The 17742-nt window shown below is 40.7% G+C and overlaps 1 protein-coding gene across 2 annotated transcripts in view; it reads right to left on the bottom strand.

Moving 5' to 3' along the window:
* LOC136877441 (katanin p80 WD40 repeat-containing subunit B1) overlaps window positions 1-17742 on the bottom strand; it is a 267324-nt gene that overhangs the window by 72991 nt on the left and 176591 nt on the right. For both annotated transcript variants that reach the window (XM_067151483.2, XM_067151484.2), the window contains one exon: window positions 14529-14603. In XM_067151483.2, coding sequence (XP_067007584.1) covers window positions 14529-14603 — 75 coding nt within the window. The remainder of the gene's footprint in view (window positions 1-14528; window positions 14604-17742) is intronic.

Genomic DNA, 17742 nt, shown 5'->3' with positions numbered 1-17742 from the left:
TTGCAAATGAAATGGACAAATCAGTACTTTTTACTGAAACAAACACCAAAGCAGTGTGTTTAATTTATACTGAAACAACTTCAGTACATAAGGAATATAACATACTAGCAAAATATCTGCACTAATACCCCTAACACTCTCTATATACAGACCTATAGATAGATTACACAGACTCGCCTTTGCTCGTTGGGAACCCCCAGTTGCTCTACGTTAGGAGTGAGTGATAACGCTTGTCATTCCACTGTTGATATTCTATATTTTTCACCGTTTCTTAAATATTTTACATTTCTAATACACAGCTTAGCTTCCACTGAAGTCCCTGTCTCATCCATGGCTGTGACAATATGGAAGCTGCTGGGGTATGGGTGGTGCTGATTAATGACATTCAGAGCACAACCAGTGTGTCTGAGTGTCATGAAAGGTGTTGCTCATAGGGTTAGTTGTGCTACAATAGCACTGTCTGGCCCAGTGAGGAAAGCAATGGCAAACTACCTCACTCCTCATCTTGCCTAGTACGCCTCATTTTGGTACTGCCATTGGTTTTTGTGGTTTCCCTATAACTGCATAGCCTTTGGTGATGCTATTTGAGGATCCAACCAGCCTCTGGGCTGATGACCTAACAGACAGAGACAATACACAGCTACAAAGCTGGTCCTATGACATGAAAGTACATCTCGATCACGACATGTTGGATTGCTATTTCCAAATAACAGGCGTAAGAATGAACCTATCAAGAAAGGTACTTTTTAAAACCGGGCGGCGTGTTCCCATCCTCCTATATAGGCTTCAACATTTATTGCCGGACTATCATGATATAGAGTAAGTTGCTGTCCATCAAGTCGATTCAATCTTGGTGCGACTTTGCAATTAAATAAAATTACTCATAAGAAAACTACCCATCGGATTTTGTTCAAACCACTTCCTAAACCCTCCCAGGAGTAATAAGAAGAACTCGTGGAATTTTCAGCGAAATCGGTTCAGTAGTTTTTTATTCTATTAATCTCAAATATACCAACATCGACTTTTATATACAGAGATACCCGTTTTAGGACACCAAACATGTGTCTACGCATGATAAATATGAGGGTCAATTTCGTAGAAAAAATAAATTAAATCAAAACTTTCGGGACAGCAGTTTATGACCACTCAGTCCGAATCTTTAGACAAAGCGAGCTACGGACGTTTGGAAATTATTTCAAAGAAATCTATGCCATTTTAAGACGGTGATTTATGAGAGCATACCTTGATAGCGTTGCTGATATCGTACGTCCAGATAAGAAAGAGCAGTTAGTTCAATTAAGCTTAACGCAGCGCACTGTAGTCCGCCGTATTGACGAATTAACGACTAATGTACAGGATGCATTACGCCACCAATTACGAGTTCTATTTTCTGGTATTCGATGAGAGATGCGATGCCAATTAGAATTTTCCTCAAGGGAGTTGGTAAAGATTTCCAAGCTCCCCGGACAAAAAAATAAATACGGAGAAATCATTACAAGCATCATTTAATACCGTGTAACTCCGTCTCTGGACTTGATAACCGCCTGGATTCAGTTAGGAAACAAGTCCACAAGGTTGTACAGGTACGACGCATCCAGGTTAAGCCACTCACTAATGATTTGATCGCGCAATTCTACCAATTATCGGAGATGCTGATGTCAGCGTTTTACCCACTGTTCCAACATGTCCCACAGATTTTCAATGGGGATCAAGTCAGGTGATTTTGAAGGCCAATCGAGATGTGATAGGGTGGGGGAGCGTTTATAACGCCAGTCACATATGCGTTCAGCCCGATGAACTTTGCTGGTGTCATCTTGAAAAATCGGGGTATCAATAGCATACTCATCATGCAGATGTTGACTGAAAGGCAACACTTGATCGTCTAGAATGTTTAAATAAATATGCGTGCGCACTAAGGTGACTAATTTTTTGTCCTGTGAGCTTACGAGTATATTACAGAAGAAATTAGCTGCTCTTGTCAGATCTAATGGGCGGGCGAGCGTCGCTGATGCCTTGAACCGTCTAGGCTCGGAATATACAAATCGTGTAACAACCGCATCTGCAGTGAAATGAGAAGGATAAGTTTCTAAGCTGAAACAGCAATAGTAAGAAATATACCGCGGTATCACTCCTTAATAAAGACCTACAAAAACAACATTTGTGCCAAATCCCTATATTTACATTACGTTCTGAAGGCCGGCGTAAAAGTTGTGAATGCTATGCCTTCACAAGGTTTGAAGCAAAGAGAAGCAGTTTTCTTTTAATACTTTACGTCGCAGCGACAGAGGTAGGTCCTATGGCAAGTGTTCGAAGGTTGCTGCTTAAACATTACATAACGAAGGGCACAAATAAATATCAGCAACATCGCCAACTATCGGCCCGTCAATGACGGGTAGGTTCTGCTGGAAAAGATCATCATCTGTAACGCGTTGGCGAGGTAAATAAATGAATATAGAAACTGGTAGCGTTCAACTTCTAAGACATTTTTTTTTAATCAAACTAGTTATTCGACAAGTTAAAACTCACAGGCATACCGAGATCTCAAATTCACTCATACAGTAGTACATAACATACAATTACACCGTTCAGTTCGCTCTCTCTCTATCTATTTGTTCTCACTGGCCATTCACGTTAATACACTCAGTCTTTGTTCAAAAGCACTACAGTCTCACTCAGTCACACAACTACTTCGTTGCCGTTGTCACAGTCCACAGCTCACAGCCTGCCTACGTCAGTCTCGTAATTCAGGATGGTATCGGCTGTCCACACACTACGGTAGAACCCTGTTCACAGTCCCATGCCGATAACCGGTGTTCCCCAACACGCTGCACCAGGACACGAAACGTCCTCCCACAGCAGCTGGTCCAAGAGACACGACCCACGTCGACAGACCATAGAACGAGTCCTCAGCTGCGACAGGCAGACACTCCAACAGACTGGTACACTCAGCTCAGGCTGTAACTCACACTCGACCACTGACTGGCGAAGCTCACACTGAGCACACTCGTACTGAACCCGCGACTTCGCCGACTGGGTGAACTTACACTGAAATGAACTCAACCCGCACTTGTCCGTCGCCTTTATATAAGGGGGCCGGCCCTTTAAAAAATAAAAAATAAATAAATCGAGATAGATAGATAACCTCAAGATATGGAAGGTTCTCGGTCCGCGGGCCTCGTCGTTTCTGCATCTCTCGAGCCCTTTAGCGACGTAACGGCCAATGACGGTCACTGTAGCAGAGCCTGGCCAATGCGTGCCGGCACTCCTCCAGTCAAGTTGGCTGTACAGCGGGTAGCGAGGCTCCGGCTCGTCGAATTCACACGGGGCGGGGCCATAATGGAAAGCTCCTCCTCCAGTCCCGTTCCACAAAACAGCGAACATACCAGAATATTTATTTTTGACGCTACACTTGTTTGTGTATTGTTGCTTACACCTTTCACTTTGGTAAACATCGAAATCCCGCCAACCGCTTTTTTAATACGTTTTACGTCACACCAACACAGATAGGTCTCATGGCGACGATGGGACAGAAAAGGCCTAGGAGTGGGAAGGAAGCGGCCGTACAGCCCCAGCATTTGCCTGGTGTGAAAATGGGAAACCACGGAAAACCGTCTTCAGGGCTGCCGACAGTGGGGCTCGAACCCACTATCTCCCTGATGCAAGCTCACAGCTGCGAGCCCCTAACCGCACAGCTAACTCGCCGTAGTCCACTTTCTCGAATTTTCTCCTGAATTGGGGTAACGCCAAATCAATTGCCAATGTATATTTATATCGGAAATAATCAATCTAGTGAAGCCAGCTGATCATTTCAGCACCTTTTTCTCCATTGCAGCCAGCCTCGTGGCAGCGAGCCTGCCTCTTATATGGAGGCTCTGGGTATGATTCTCTGCCGGGTCAGGTATTTTTACCTCGATCCGAGGGCTAATTCGAGGTCCACGCAGTCTATATAAGAATAATTCAAGAGCTATCTGACGACATGACAGCGGGCTCGGTTGAAAAAGCCTAGAATAACGACTGAGAGGATTTGTCATGTTGACCACGCGTCACCTCGTAATCTGCAGGTTTTCAAGTTGATCAGCGATCGCTTGGTGGGTAAAGGACGATCAGGGCTGCAGCGCGTTGGTTTTCCTTTTTTGTCTTGTAACGCTCAGTCAAAATGCTACCTCGCTTGTAAACGATCAATATTCGGTATACCACATAGAGCAACAGAATGTGCAAAGGTATTTTATTTTCAACTCAATACAGTGAGCATTAGAATGACAGTGGCATTACTTACCTGTGTAAATAGAATGAATCATTCAGAAACTGTGATTTGAGCTGTGTTTTAAAGGTAGAATTTTCCAAACTGTGTTTATTTGAACTGTGTTTCAAAACCCTAACTCTTTCAAACTGTGCTTTTATTTCAAAGTGAATTCCTAGTCAGTCAAGTTATCTTTGTTCAAAACTGTGCTTCTCATTTCCAACTTTACACAATAGACTGTGATTCAAACTGTGATACTAAGTGCTGTTTTACTGACTTTCACTTAATCGAATTGTGCTATTTCGGCACTCACAATTTAAACTGTCAATTGAACATTGTTGTGTCAACACAATTTATTAAGTGACATTAGAGTGACATTAAACGTGGTACATTGTGGGAGATGGTACGTGGTACAACGTGGAAGATGATACATGGTACAGCATGGAATTAAGCATTGTACATCATGGGAGATGGTACGTGGTGCTATGGTGCACATCACGACACCGACGGAGTTCCCAAATGCTGTTCGCTGAACTGCTTTTACCAGTTCCAGTATAAAGATTATTCAGGAGATATGAGTGCCTTTAACATCAAATTTTTGAACTGTAAAGACAGTGATTACTTTCAACAAACTTTTTGAAGTCATTCACTTAATTTCCAAGTGTTAAATAGCACTAATCAGTTACAAAGTCAACCTAGACTTCCTGAAGAAGTAACTTTATATTTTCTTTTCAAGTGCTAATCTAAAAAGACTTTAGAAATTTCAAGTGATAATTCTATAAAAATACTTTAGAAATTCCAAGTGATAATGCTAGAAAAGACTTTAGGTATTTCAAATAATTTTAGAAAGACTTTAGGAATGTGAAGGGCTAATTACAGAGAGACTTTGAGTTTTCAAGTGATATTTCTAGAAAGACTTCAGATTTCAAGTGATATTTCTAGGAAGACTTTAGGTTTTCAAGTGGGATTTCTAGAAAGACTCTAGGAAATTATGAAGCAAGATTTATTTCACACATTTTATAAAGTTAAGGAAGAAGATCAATTTATTTTCAAATTTTGTTCATCACAAGCATTTATCAGGATTCTTAACATTGCTTACAACATGCAATAATAAATCCCACCAAAAAGAATTTCTGATTTAAAATGCAAAATAGTAAATCAATATCATATCAGTTAAAAAAATTTAATCTTAGAAAAATAACATCTATTATTTTGCACTGCGAACTCCTTCATCTGTACCGGCTCCTAAGAACTGAACACTCCCTAAGACCATTCACATGCTCCTTTTCCTGGTACAATACTTTGACCAAAATAAGATGGACCACAACTTATACATTGACCAATTACTTATTAGAAACGCATACTTAATAATTGGTTGGTCCCCCATTGCAGGAGACCTCGGCTTGAAAATATCGAAGGACAGTTCCAAGAAGGTGACTCTTTGCCTGCTACAGCATCTCGCGCAGCTGACGCACATTTTGTGGAGGCGTATAAGCAGCCCCTACAGTGCATTCCAGCATATCCCAGACATGTCCCATAGGGTTACAGTCCGGTAAATTTGGAGGGCATGGTAGAGTGGAGAATTTATTGTCACGTTCCTCCAACCAGTCTGTAGTGATCTGAGTCTGGAGAGACAATGCATTATCCTGTTGGAATATGGCATCATTGTTCGGAAAGACTACCTGGATGTACATAATTATGCAGATTGTTGGCTAACAGGTTTCTGTAGTCTTCATCACTCAAAATGTGTGTTACGATGACCAATGGACCAAGGCCATGCCAGATTAATCTCTCTAAACCATGACAATGTCACAACCGGCCTGTCGGACGCCCACCATACAGGCAGATGTTTATGACAGATGCGTACTTGGTTGTCAGCACAGTACAATGGAAAACGGGACTAGTCACTCTAGACAACCCTTTTCCATGAATTCAAGGTCCAATGATGCTTCACTTGGGTCTATGCAAGGCGTTTGTAATGACGTGGAATCAACCGGGGCATCCTTCAGGTGTACGGCTCCCAAACCCACATTAACATTAAGTATGTTGCATAGGCATTATGGAAACCGGGCATACCTGCCTGCTGTTCTATTGGTGGGTCATATAGGGTGTTGTGCTGATTAATCACTCATACCCATCCGCAATTTAATCTTCTGCTCGATGTCTGTCAATGATCCTCCCTTCTTGGTACACCCTCAATACCATGGTATGGGAACAGACTACAAGAGTGGCTACTGTCAAGATGTAGGCAACACACCAACTTTCCGCCAGCGGTCAAAGTCGCTTAAGCCGCCACCTTTACGCATCACTGTCGAATGTCATCATCGGATGTGGATAGGAGAGGTCAGCATGTTATCTGTGAACGTAATATCGCGTAGGTGGTCACAAACAGCCCCGCTCCAGATGTTCCTAATAAAGTGATCATTCAATGTTCGTATGTAAGCTCACCGGAGTAGAAAATACTCAGCCCGCTGGAGACATCATTTTAATACCATATAACACTACCTCCTGCTTTGATAACCGCCTCAATTTGGGAAGAAAGGGAAAAGTTTCTGCGGGTACTCCATATCAAGTTATAGGCACTTGCTGATGATGAGATCCCATACAGCCATCAAATTATGGGGATGCTGATGTTTGCATTTTACCCACTGTTCCAAAAAGTCCCACACATTTTCAATGGGATTACAACTGCGGAATTTAGCGGGCCAGTCGAGGTGTGACAAAGTGTTGGCATGTTTGTCAAACCGTATGTGTGCAGCCCGGTGAACAAGTCCCTTAGTTAGTAATACTATTGTTTAATGCTAGTTTCTGGGAATATGGGGCATTGCGGGTTGGATCCACTGAGTGTTTTAACTTCATATCCGTTCATTCTTCGTCCTCACGTTTTGAATTCTGGTCAGTGGAGGATTATGGTGTCACTCATATAGTGGTATCGAATCACAGGTACTGTAAAATGCATCCTGAGCATACAATGTCGCTACTAATCACAAACCTATTGTATACCTAACATAGTGGTACTACGCTCAAGTAAAAGCGACCCATGGTGTTCCCTGCATGGTGGTACTAATTACAAGTAGTATCATGGTTCTAAATTGATCATCCCTTGGTCGCTCCTGTTAGTCATCTCTTACGACAGGCAGGGGATACCGTGGGTGTATTCTTCATCTGCGTCCCCCACCCACAGGGGGTTGTGTGCTTGGTCTGCGAGAGGTACAGTATGTTATTTCCCTCAAGTCCACAGGCAAGCCGGTTAGGACCCCCCTATCCCCCACCTGGGATGAGCCATGTGGGAGTTTCACCTCTCCCCCTGCTATGCCAGTGTAGTAGGCAACAGTGGTGCCTGTTGGTTAGGATATTTTTACTACCACACAGAGAGAGAGAGACATAGTCATAAATAAGAAGAAGGGAAGGAGAAAATTAATTATCTGTTGGTGCATGTGTGCCCATAACAGGAGATATATTTAAAATACAATGAAGGAAAATTGCAGGTAAGCTTAGAGAAGCTGTGGACTGAAGGGTTTCTTAATGGTGATAACAGGCTGTTTTCAGAAATCTGTACAGGGGCCAGGAAAGTATCTGAAGAAATTCAGTATTTAGCTTTCATGACTGCATTTTACATGAAACATTATGTTGAGTACATTTAGTACATGCTGAAGCACAAAACAAAAATGGTCACCTGAACACCAGTGGGAACCAAACCCAGATCCAAATTTCACATCCTATACTATTCCATTTGAGCTACGGAGCCCTCAGTCATTCTCGTTCGGTTGGCCGTGATCTGAGCTGGGTTTAAAGCAACTGTTGAAAAATGTGAAAACAATATGTACCTTTAAAGGTGGTAAGGAACGATTTGGACCGGCTATATTATAGGAGAGTAAAGAGACTAAGAAAGTGGTCAGGATGGAAAGAAGTAGTCAGAAATGGTTGTGGAAGTACAGAAAAATTGAAGGAACTTGCTGGAAATTGAATCTATCAAAGAAAACAGCTAACGATAACATGATGACAGTCATATAAATTTTAGTGAAAAATGGAAGGGTATGTTTCAAGAAGGACATTCCAAGAATCATTTAATGAACAAGGGGAGTGTATATTTGCGAATTTACAGAAGGTCAAAGTATTCAGTCAGCAGTATGCACAGATCATTGGTTACAAACATAATGTCCAGGTAGAGGAGGTGGCTGAATAGAGTATTAACATTTACAAAAACATTTACAATAAAATACAAAAGTTGAGAAGACCAGCTGGAATTGATAAGATTCCTGGGGATATACTAAAAGGAATGGGTTGGGATATAGTACCATATCTGAAGTACTTATTTGAATACTGTTTGCACGAAGGAGTTATACCAAATGAATGAAGAGTTGCTATAATAGTACTTGTGTATAAAGAAAAGTGCGATGAACATAAAGGCCAATAATTACCGGTCAGTCAGCTTGGCATGTGTTGCATGTAAGCTTTGGGAAAGCATTATTTCTGATTATATTAGACATGTTTGCAAAATTACTAACTGGCATGACAGAAGGCTGTTCAGGTTTAGGAAAAGTTTCTCCAATGATGTTCAACTTGTAGGATTCTAGCAAGATAGAGCAGATATTTTAGATTCAGGAAGTCAAACTGACTATATCGTGACTGATCTTTCTAAGGCATTTGACAGGGTAGATGATGGGAGACTACTGGCACAACTGAGTGCAACTGGACTAGACAAAAGAGTGACTGTATTTTATACTGTATACAGTAATAAGTAAGTTACAAGATTTTGAGTGACTGCAAAAAGACCTCAACAATGTTGTGAGATGGACAGCAGGCAATAGTATGATGCCAAACAGGGCAAAAAAGTCAGGTTGTGAGTTTCACAAAGAGAAAAAGTCCCTCTCAGTTTTAATTACTAGCTTGATGGGATGAAAGTTCCTCATGGGGATCATTGTAAGTACTTAAGTGTTAATATAAGGAACGAGATATATAGAGTATATATATATACAGGGCATTTCTAAATTACCATTACAGACTTTGAGGGCTTGCAGTGGGGACCAAGGCATTTAAGTTTATCATAGTAACTTATGTCTGGAAACATACCGTTTTCCCGCTATCCGCAAAAACCTACCACAGCACATGTTCACACCTCCCGTATTTTCGGCGCTCTGTCCGACTCCTGCTGCTTGTTGTCTGGGTCCAATTACAGGTGGGGCTCGATGTGATGACCACTGATGTCAAAACAGACACGGAACGTATATATATCATGTTCTTGTACACACGGTGACCAATCCCTGGTTCTCTACAACCCACCACAGAAATAACCCGCACCAGTAGGTCTTCCTCGAATTCCACAGGGATCTTGTAAATCAAGCTTTTCATATGACCCCACAGGTCTAGTGGTGTCAAGTCAGGTGAACGTGCAGACCAAGCAATCGGACCGCCACGACCTATCCACTGTTACCCAAATCTTTGCTGTAGATGATCTTGGATCGCAAGTGAAAAACGAAGTGATGCGCCATTGTGCTGAAACCACACCGTCAAGGAATAAATACCAAGTATGCGGCACCCATGAGATTTTGTGAAAGAAGGCATGGTCCAATCACACATCCATTCAGGAACCTTGCCGAAATGTTCACACCGTATCGTTGCTGAAACCCATGATGGTGCACAGCATGCGGGTTTTCAGCAGCCCACACATGACTGTTGCAGGAATTGAAAACACTTTCCCTCGTGAACTTTGTTTCAACAGTGAAAAGGATGCACCGTGGGAAGGGAAGATCATCCACACAACGGTGCAAGAACCACCTGCAGAAGTGGGTTCTTGATGCAAAATCCTGTGGTTACATTGCCTGTACCCTCTGGGGGAGGTATAAGTGTAGCTGCTGCTCATGCAGAACACGCCAGACAGTTGCGTGATCCACATTCAGTGTCCTTGGTATGTTTCTGGTACTCGTAGTATTGTCCTCTTCCACTGCGTGGAGTACAGCCTCTTCAAACTCGGGTGTGCAGTACCGCCATGGAGCACCACAGTCGTCTTTATTGGCGATGAATCTACCCACCTCCGAGGCTCCCTGATGCACCTTAGCAAAGAGTAGTGCAGAGGTGTTCGGCGGCGTGGAAAACACTCCCCATACAACAGATGAGGAGCTCTCCCACTGCACCAAGCTTCATCATGCAATATCAACATGTTGGCATAATCTGCAAATGTGTACACTACAGTGAACAGCAACACACTACCAATGAACTACTGTAAGTACAGTACTGTACGTACAGCTTACTGCTGTGTATGTAGCAAAGAATTACTGCAGTACTGTAGTATGAATGTAGATCACAAGCACAACAGCAGGTACAACATGTCTCTGTGCAGATCACACACTTAACTGAATGGCATGGAATGTCAACGCACCTGTAGGGGTTTGGTACATCATGTGATCGTTCAATTACGTACGTACTCTAGTCAGTGGCGCCGAAAATACAGGAGATTTGAATGTGTGCTGTGGTGGTTTTTTGCGGGTAGCGGGAAGACAGTACATTTCCGGACACAAATTCCTATCCTAAACTTAACCATTTTGGTCTCCACTGCAAGCCCTCAAAGTCTGCAATGGGAAAATACAAACACCATGTATACATCTGTTTTTGCTATTTGTTTTAACGTCACACTGGAAAGATCTTCATTGGGGTACTCATATAAATAGGATTGTAAATAAAGGTTACATATCTCTTCACATGGTTATGAGGGTATTTACGAATTATAGTAAGGACGTAGAGTATGGTTCCAGAGATGGCACTTCACCAGGATTACTTGATTCAAGAAATGAGGGGAAAAAAGAAAATGAAGTGCATGTTGTTCTGAGTGATTTCCAACAAAAGAATAGTGCTCTTGCCTTCCATCAGTCACATCAAGTTCGGGAGTTTTCATTATAACAGCAGACACTCTCCAGCTGCCTTTTTACACCCCCCAAAAAGACTGTCTTAGTGGTTTCTCCAACTGAAATCAACATAGGTCATTACAATAATGCCAGTAGCAATGTCGTGCTTAAAAGTAATGCTATCATATGAAATACTCGATCAAATTATAAACCACATATTTCCTCACTTTTAACGAACAGTACTACGCTACAACAGTCCAGTATTACAGTTCCACAGCTGGAATGACCAGGCTGCAGACAGCCGTGAACACTCCTCTGCCATTATTCCGTTAAGTGTGCACACTGCTCATTCAAATCAGCGCATCAGAGTAGGGATCGAATTGCTGGAATACTATGATGAACCAGTGTGTTATGAACCAGCAGTATCAGAAAATGTATGAACCATGTATGAACCAGAGGAATGGCATGCTAAAGAAGAAAGTTATCTAACTCCCCGACTATTTCCCGCCAATATTCAACCAAGGCTGTTGTATTAGATATGCAGCAGTAATCCCATCTATCAGAGATGAGTGGCATCATAAGAGAAAAAGAGCATCACAACAAAGAGAACATATGGTAGAGCAATGAAAATAAGTGTAATAAGTGTAATTGCAGGGAGAATTGTTCAAATTACTTCAATTGTTTGTCCTTCGAGTAAATAAGGTCAATGTAATGTTATTGTAGATCAATTTCATGAGATTTCTACATTGTAGGCCTTCACATTTAGTTATCTTCCGACTCTGAAATACCACTCTTACCATAGTCGGTACGGTAAAACTGAATAAAACATAAATGATCGGAAATTGTATTCTCTATACCTTTTGCTATGTAGTACTCTTCAATACGACCAATAACACAGGTATTTAAAAATTAAATTTTAGGTGACTTCCCCTAAACTACCATTTTATCCAGGGTGAATAAAATTATTTATAGCCTAGATTGTAGTGGCTCCTTCTCTAATTTTACATACCGATTTTCATTAAATTCTCTTCAGCCATTTTCTCATGATGCGCGCACCCACGCACGCACATATATACAGACAGAAATGACGGAAAATTGAAAAGTACATTTCCTTGTTACTGTGGACTCATCTGATACAGAAATACCATTCTTTTTCAATTCTGAGCAATGTAGAGACAAAACTCTTATTTTATATACAGTATATATACAGATTTTCTTCTTCTGCATCATTTCTCACATTCAGGAGTTATTCAAAATAATCTTTCCACCTATTCTTAACTCCTCTGGGTATGTTATTACGTACGTTTCTACTCTCTTCCTTCACTTGTTTTATGTAGATTTTTCTTTTCTCTTATTTTTTTCAATCCATACAACTCCTTTTTCCACCATTTATATCTTTTTCCAACTCTTGTGTGAATCTCTCCCAACATTTTTTTCTTTTCCTCATTTACCACCTTTTTTTTTTTTTTTTTTTTTTTTTTTTTTTTTTTTTTTTTTTTTTAACCGTAATTTTAATACTAATCTTACTTTTCCTTTCTCTATTCCATTCTTGCCAGGCTTTCTTCCTTTGTATAACAACCTCCTTCACCTTTTCATTCTGCCAAGGTGACTCCTTTTCCTTCACTCTCGCCGAAGTTCTGCCACAAATCTTCTCTGCACAGCTTACAAACGTGTTATTAAATTTGGTCCATTCTTCTTTTACACTTTCTATTACTGATATAGCGACGTGCTGTTTGAATTCCTCCTGAAATTTCTCCTGAGTTCTTTTATCTTTTAATTTCCATACTTTTATTTTCTTCTATCTTATTTATTTTACTCTTACAATTTGACCTATTTTCAATTTTGCTACTAACTACTCTGAGGTCTCCATCAAACACCTAACCTGGTAGTGCTATTACATCTAGTAACTGTTCACGATTTATTTTCTCAACCAAAAAATAATCAATAGGCCTAACTTTTTTTGTCCTCCTTTCACCCCAGCTATATCTAGTGATCTTTCTACTATTCTTTCTAAACCAAGTGTTACCCACAATCATTCCATTTCTCTCATAAAAACCAATCAACTTATCTCCCTCACTGTTTCTTTCTCCATATCCAAATGGACGAATCACTTTTTCTTTACCAAATCTGTCATTTCCAACCTACGCATTGAGGTCTCCCATGAATACCACTTCCAAATCGGTGATTACTTTGAGTGTCTCCAAGAATTCCTCTATATTTTCTTCACCCTTTCAAGTTTGGGGTGCATAAACTTCGATGAAATCTTTCACTCCTTTTTCCATCCTCAGTCGCACTCTGATTATTCTATCACTAACGTAGTCTACCCTATCCACATTTTCATGCAGGATTTTGTTAACAATCACTTGTACTCCGTTCTATGCCTCACCTCCTCCACTCCAGTGTAGAGTGTACCCTCTACTCAACCTCTTCACTCCCTTTCCTCTACACTTGACCTCACTCAGCCCCATCATTCCAACATTCTCTTTCTCCATAAAATCAATCAACTCTTCTGATTTTCCTATCAGGGTCATAACATTTATTACTCCCACCTTCATAATATTAATTGCCGGTTGTTCACTTATCATAGCTCCCCGAGCACAAGAACTGCGCATTGCTTTGATCACAGCATGCCCTAACCTTTTCTGAGGCTGACAATCAGCACTACTCATTTTAGGCTTACGCCACTCCCAAAGCCATTTTAGAGCTACTACCAGCAATTATTCAGGCCGCCCCAACTGATGCCTTTGCAGTCGTCCCTAACATGGGAAACAAATGCTGCCAATGAATAGTGTACTCGTACTATACCCCGAGTGCTGGCCTGCCTCTTCCGCAATCTCCACCATTCCGAAACCCATCTTCTCCACTGTAGATTGCGTTGAGGTCTTCACTCATAACCTTGTGTTGGGACCCTTACCAGATACTACACACCAGGTCAGTGTGCTCTGGAACTCACATTGGCAAGGGCGCCACTCCCTGGGTAGGGCTGCCACCGAAGAGAGTCCCTACTTGCTACCTGACAGCCCTGGCTATTCGCAGTAAAATACTCAGTAAATAAAGTCACCTCATCCATTAGGTAAATGGCATACTGCACATACAACTTTACTAAAAAAAAAAAAAAAAAAAAAAACAATATTTCAGTAGAAATGCTATTAGTTGTTAGGTCTATTTTGAGAATATCAACTAGAGCAGGAGAAAAGCACACACACTGTACATTCTACTTACAAAGCAGAATATGTTGGTATCATACATCTTTGCTAAAGACTTATGCTTTTCTGCATTCAGCCTGTCTGTCAGCTTTTGTGAATGAATTATGTAACGATGAGCTGGCAACTATGCAACTGATCACAACATACACAATGTATCCATAAAACTGATATCAATTATTTGATGAAGTCCTTGAAAAGTAATTTAAAAGCATTCTCAATATCTCACTTAATTGTACTCACATTTCATACTTGCTCTGGATCAATTCAAGAATAGTGGGAAGAAGAATAGAACAGAGATCCAAGTTCCAAACAGACCTGAAAAAACAGAGAAAAATATATTGTGTCAGGTCGTTTGGGATCCTTTAAATTATAATTATTCAGAGAAGTAGCATAACTTACTATTGACTAAATTTGTTAAACTACAACATACAATAAGTTATTTATTAGAGCACTCGTGTTTGACTTTTCCATTCACACAGTTTGTATTCGGGAACTTGGTTGAGCACATGGCCTTCCAGTGCATCAATCTCCTGCTTTCAAGCATGGCCTCTTACAGAGCAGTATCATCCCCAGAGCAGTTCACTCCACAACTCAACTCACATTCTGCATAATCAACACCATCTTATGCACTGATGCACTCCTGAATAATTCATCGCTGAATGACTTGCTCCAAACTCTCTTGTGACTGACTCACCCTTTCTAGCTTTTCCCTTTATATAGGCCAATGGAAAATTCTTGGCCAAGCAACTCACACTTTACAGTTCCAGATAATTCTGGGCACCTTCTCCATTGCTGGCCACTTACAGTATATGGTAAGGAGCTCAGCCAGCTTCCCTGTCGTGTGCCTCAACAACAGGATGGGGTTACTCTTTTGCTCGCTGCTAGCCATTCCTCCTTGCACTCTCAGCCCTCATTGTCATAACATGCAAGCATAACGTAAAGAAGTGCTCAACCTCTTCTACCCGTAAGCCAAATGATAAGAGTCATGGGCCTGTTACACAGTAGCAGCACTGTCATCTGAGACAGCAGTATGCTAGTACTGCCTTAAGCTCAAGGCCACGGTTATCTCATGTTTTCATAATACTTGCTGACTGCTTTGTTGCTGCTCATTTTCAATGCAAAACTGTCTAGGCAGTATAGCTGTCACCTTATTGCTTAATTAGTGAGAAATAAAGGTACTGCAACATGCCCAAGTGTTTTGTATCCGGATGTAGATCTAGATACTACCAATTTATCTTCAGGTAGACATTTCTTTGGACCACCTAAAGGCAGCAACACTTTTTCAAAATGGAAGAAAGCTGCAGAAAGGCTAGAAAACTGATTCATAATTACTTCATGTGAGATATTCATTTTTCTGATAACGTTTTAGTAAAAGTGGACTCGTTCTTGACAAAAGGTGAACAAATATAGAGATTCCAAAATAGAGCTGAAAAAGCCAGAAGCGTTCCTCCATATATTTCCTAATACGCCTGAATATGATTTTAAAGAGAGTTAAAAAACATAACTCTCCCATGAAAAGCCAATCCCTGCAAACAGATATTTCTTTCGACAATAAAAGCCATGATCAGAATGTGTTCATGAAGAGCTCTTCAGCTTAGCAGTTAAGATACCCCTCAGGCCATAAATGTTAGTAAATCAATTACTTTGTTAAAGATGGGACTGAAGAATCAGAAACATACTTTGATCAGAATACAGAATAAACAAACGTTGCTATAGCCATAATACATTTTATTTGTGTTGTGAAAATGAGCAGAACTACATTAGATGTTTAACTCTGGTATATTGTATTATAACAAAAAAAATCTGCCTATCTAGATGAAAGGTAAAAATTCTCACACAAGATAGAATCAAAATGGAACAGAGTATATACCATATTTACTCGTGTATTAGACCACTCTTGGCTTTCTGAGACAAAAACGAAAAGAAAAAAAAATCTTGCATACAAGACCCCCCCCCCCCCCCAACGTAATTCATCAGAGTAGAACGACGATTCTACTTTGAAGTGTGTACAAGCCTTACTGCAGCTCTGATGACATCACACAAATTTGTGAATAGTTACGCCCGTACGACCCATGCAATGAAAACACACGTCGAAGTCATGCAGAACATCCGTGTTTCATAGTTAAGAAATGTCCGCCTCCATAGCGTAGGTCTACTGCAGCTCTGATGACGTTGCACAAATAGGTGAATAGTTTCGTGTCCGACCCGCGCATTGCAAACACGCAGCAGTCTTGTATATATGTCTGTGCTTTTGTAGTTAAGAATGTCCGCCAACTTTAGGGTTAGCACAATTAGTTGCTATTCTCGGGAGCCTGAATTTGATTCCCAGTACCGTTCTGCCACAGATTTATGATGGCAGGAAGGTTGATATGCAGTAAAAATGGTACATGCAACTCCCTTCAACTGGGAGTCTGTCTAACACGAGCTGCACCACCTCGGGATCAGGAAATGAGTTTACTTTAGTTGAGGAATATTCACGGTTCTTGTTATTAATATAGCAGGCAAGAGATCATTTTAATATTTCATAACTCGGGCCAATATAGGGATTTTCTGGACAGAAGTGGGTTTAAAACCTGATAAAAACAATCCAATCATACAATTTTTTACTCGCCAACGTACCTCACAAATAATAATAATTTTACTTCCCATAATGATTTTTGGAGACGCCAAACAAAACATACTATGCGTTAATAAAAATAATGGAGACAACGATCGTACAAAATTAATCATTATGATTATAAAACACATTATCGCCACACCTGTAGATATCCATAAATGCAGCAAAATTTCCTCTTATTTATATTTAATCTTCCTGTCGTGGAACTTCTGGCACTATGTGAGCATTTGATAGCATACCTAACCTAAACAGTGTGGTCTCTCTTATCTCATTTACAGCTGTTTAGGGCAAATTCTGATGTGATAAATGAGGAGAACAAGCAAGAAATATAAGTTACTTAAAAATAAGGGTTTGGCTTTCAACAGGAGCAGTTATCCAAAGAACACTTCCAGTAACTATGTATTACATTCGGAAGTACAACTTTTAACATACGCTAGTTATCAGCTGGTTGTTTGGCACGGTTTTATTTGGAAGAAGTGGCTTCTGCTACACATACACCAACAGCTGGGAATATCAGAGACCATCTCCAGAAAACATTTGGGAATAGATTCTCACTGTTTGGACTCTATAGTCCGGAATGAAACTATTTTTAAAAGTTTAAAAAAAGACAGGACGTTGAATACTCTTGATGCATGCCAGACGAGATGGCAGTAACAGGATATCATTTGGAATGACGACATGCCGGTAGCAGGGAACTTGGCGACACAAGACAATAATTCAAATTAAAGCAGTGAGTAGGTTTACTATGTGGTAGGCCTACTGCTCAACTGACAGATACAAATACGGTGAAACCTCGGAATGCGAGTAACTTGGTCTACGAGTGTTTTGCAAGACGAG

Source organism: Anabrus simplex, chromosome 7, assembly GCF_040414725.1.
Source record: "Anabrus simplex isolate iqAnaSimp1 chromosome 7, ASM4041472v1, whole genome shotgun sequence".
Taxonomy (NCBI): Eukaryota; Metazoa; Arthropoda; class Insecta; order Orthoptera; family Tettigoniidae; genus Anabrus; species Anabrus simplex.
This window is presented reverse-complemented; position numbering and strand designations above follow the sequence as displayed.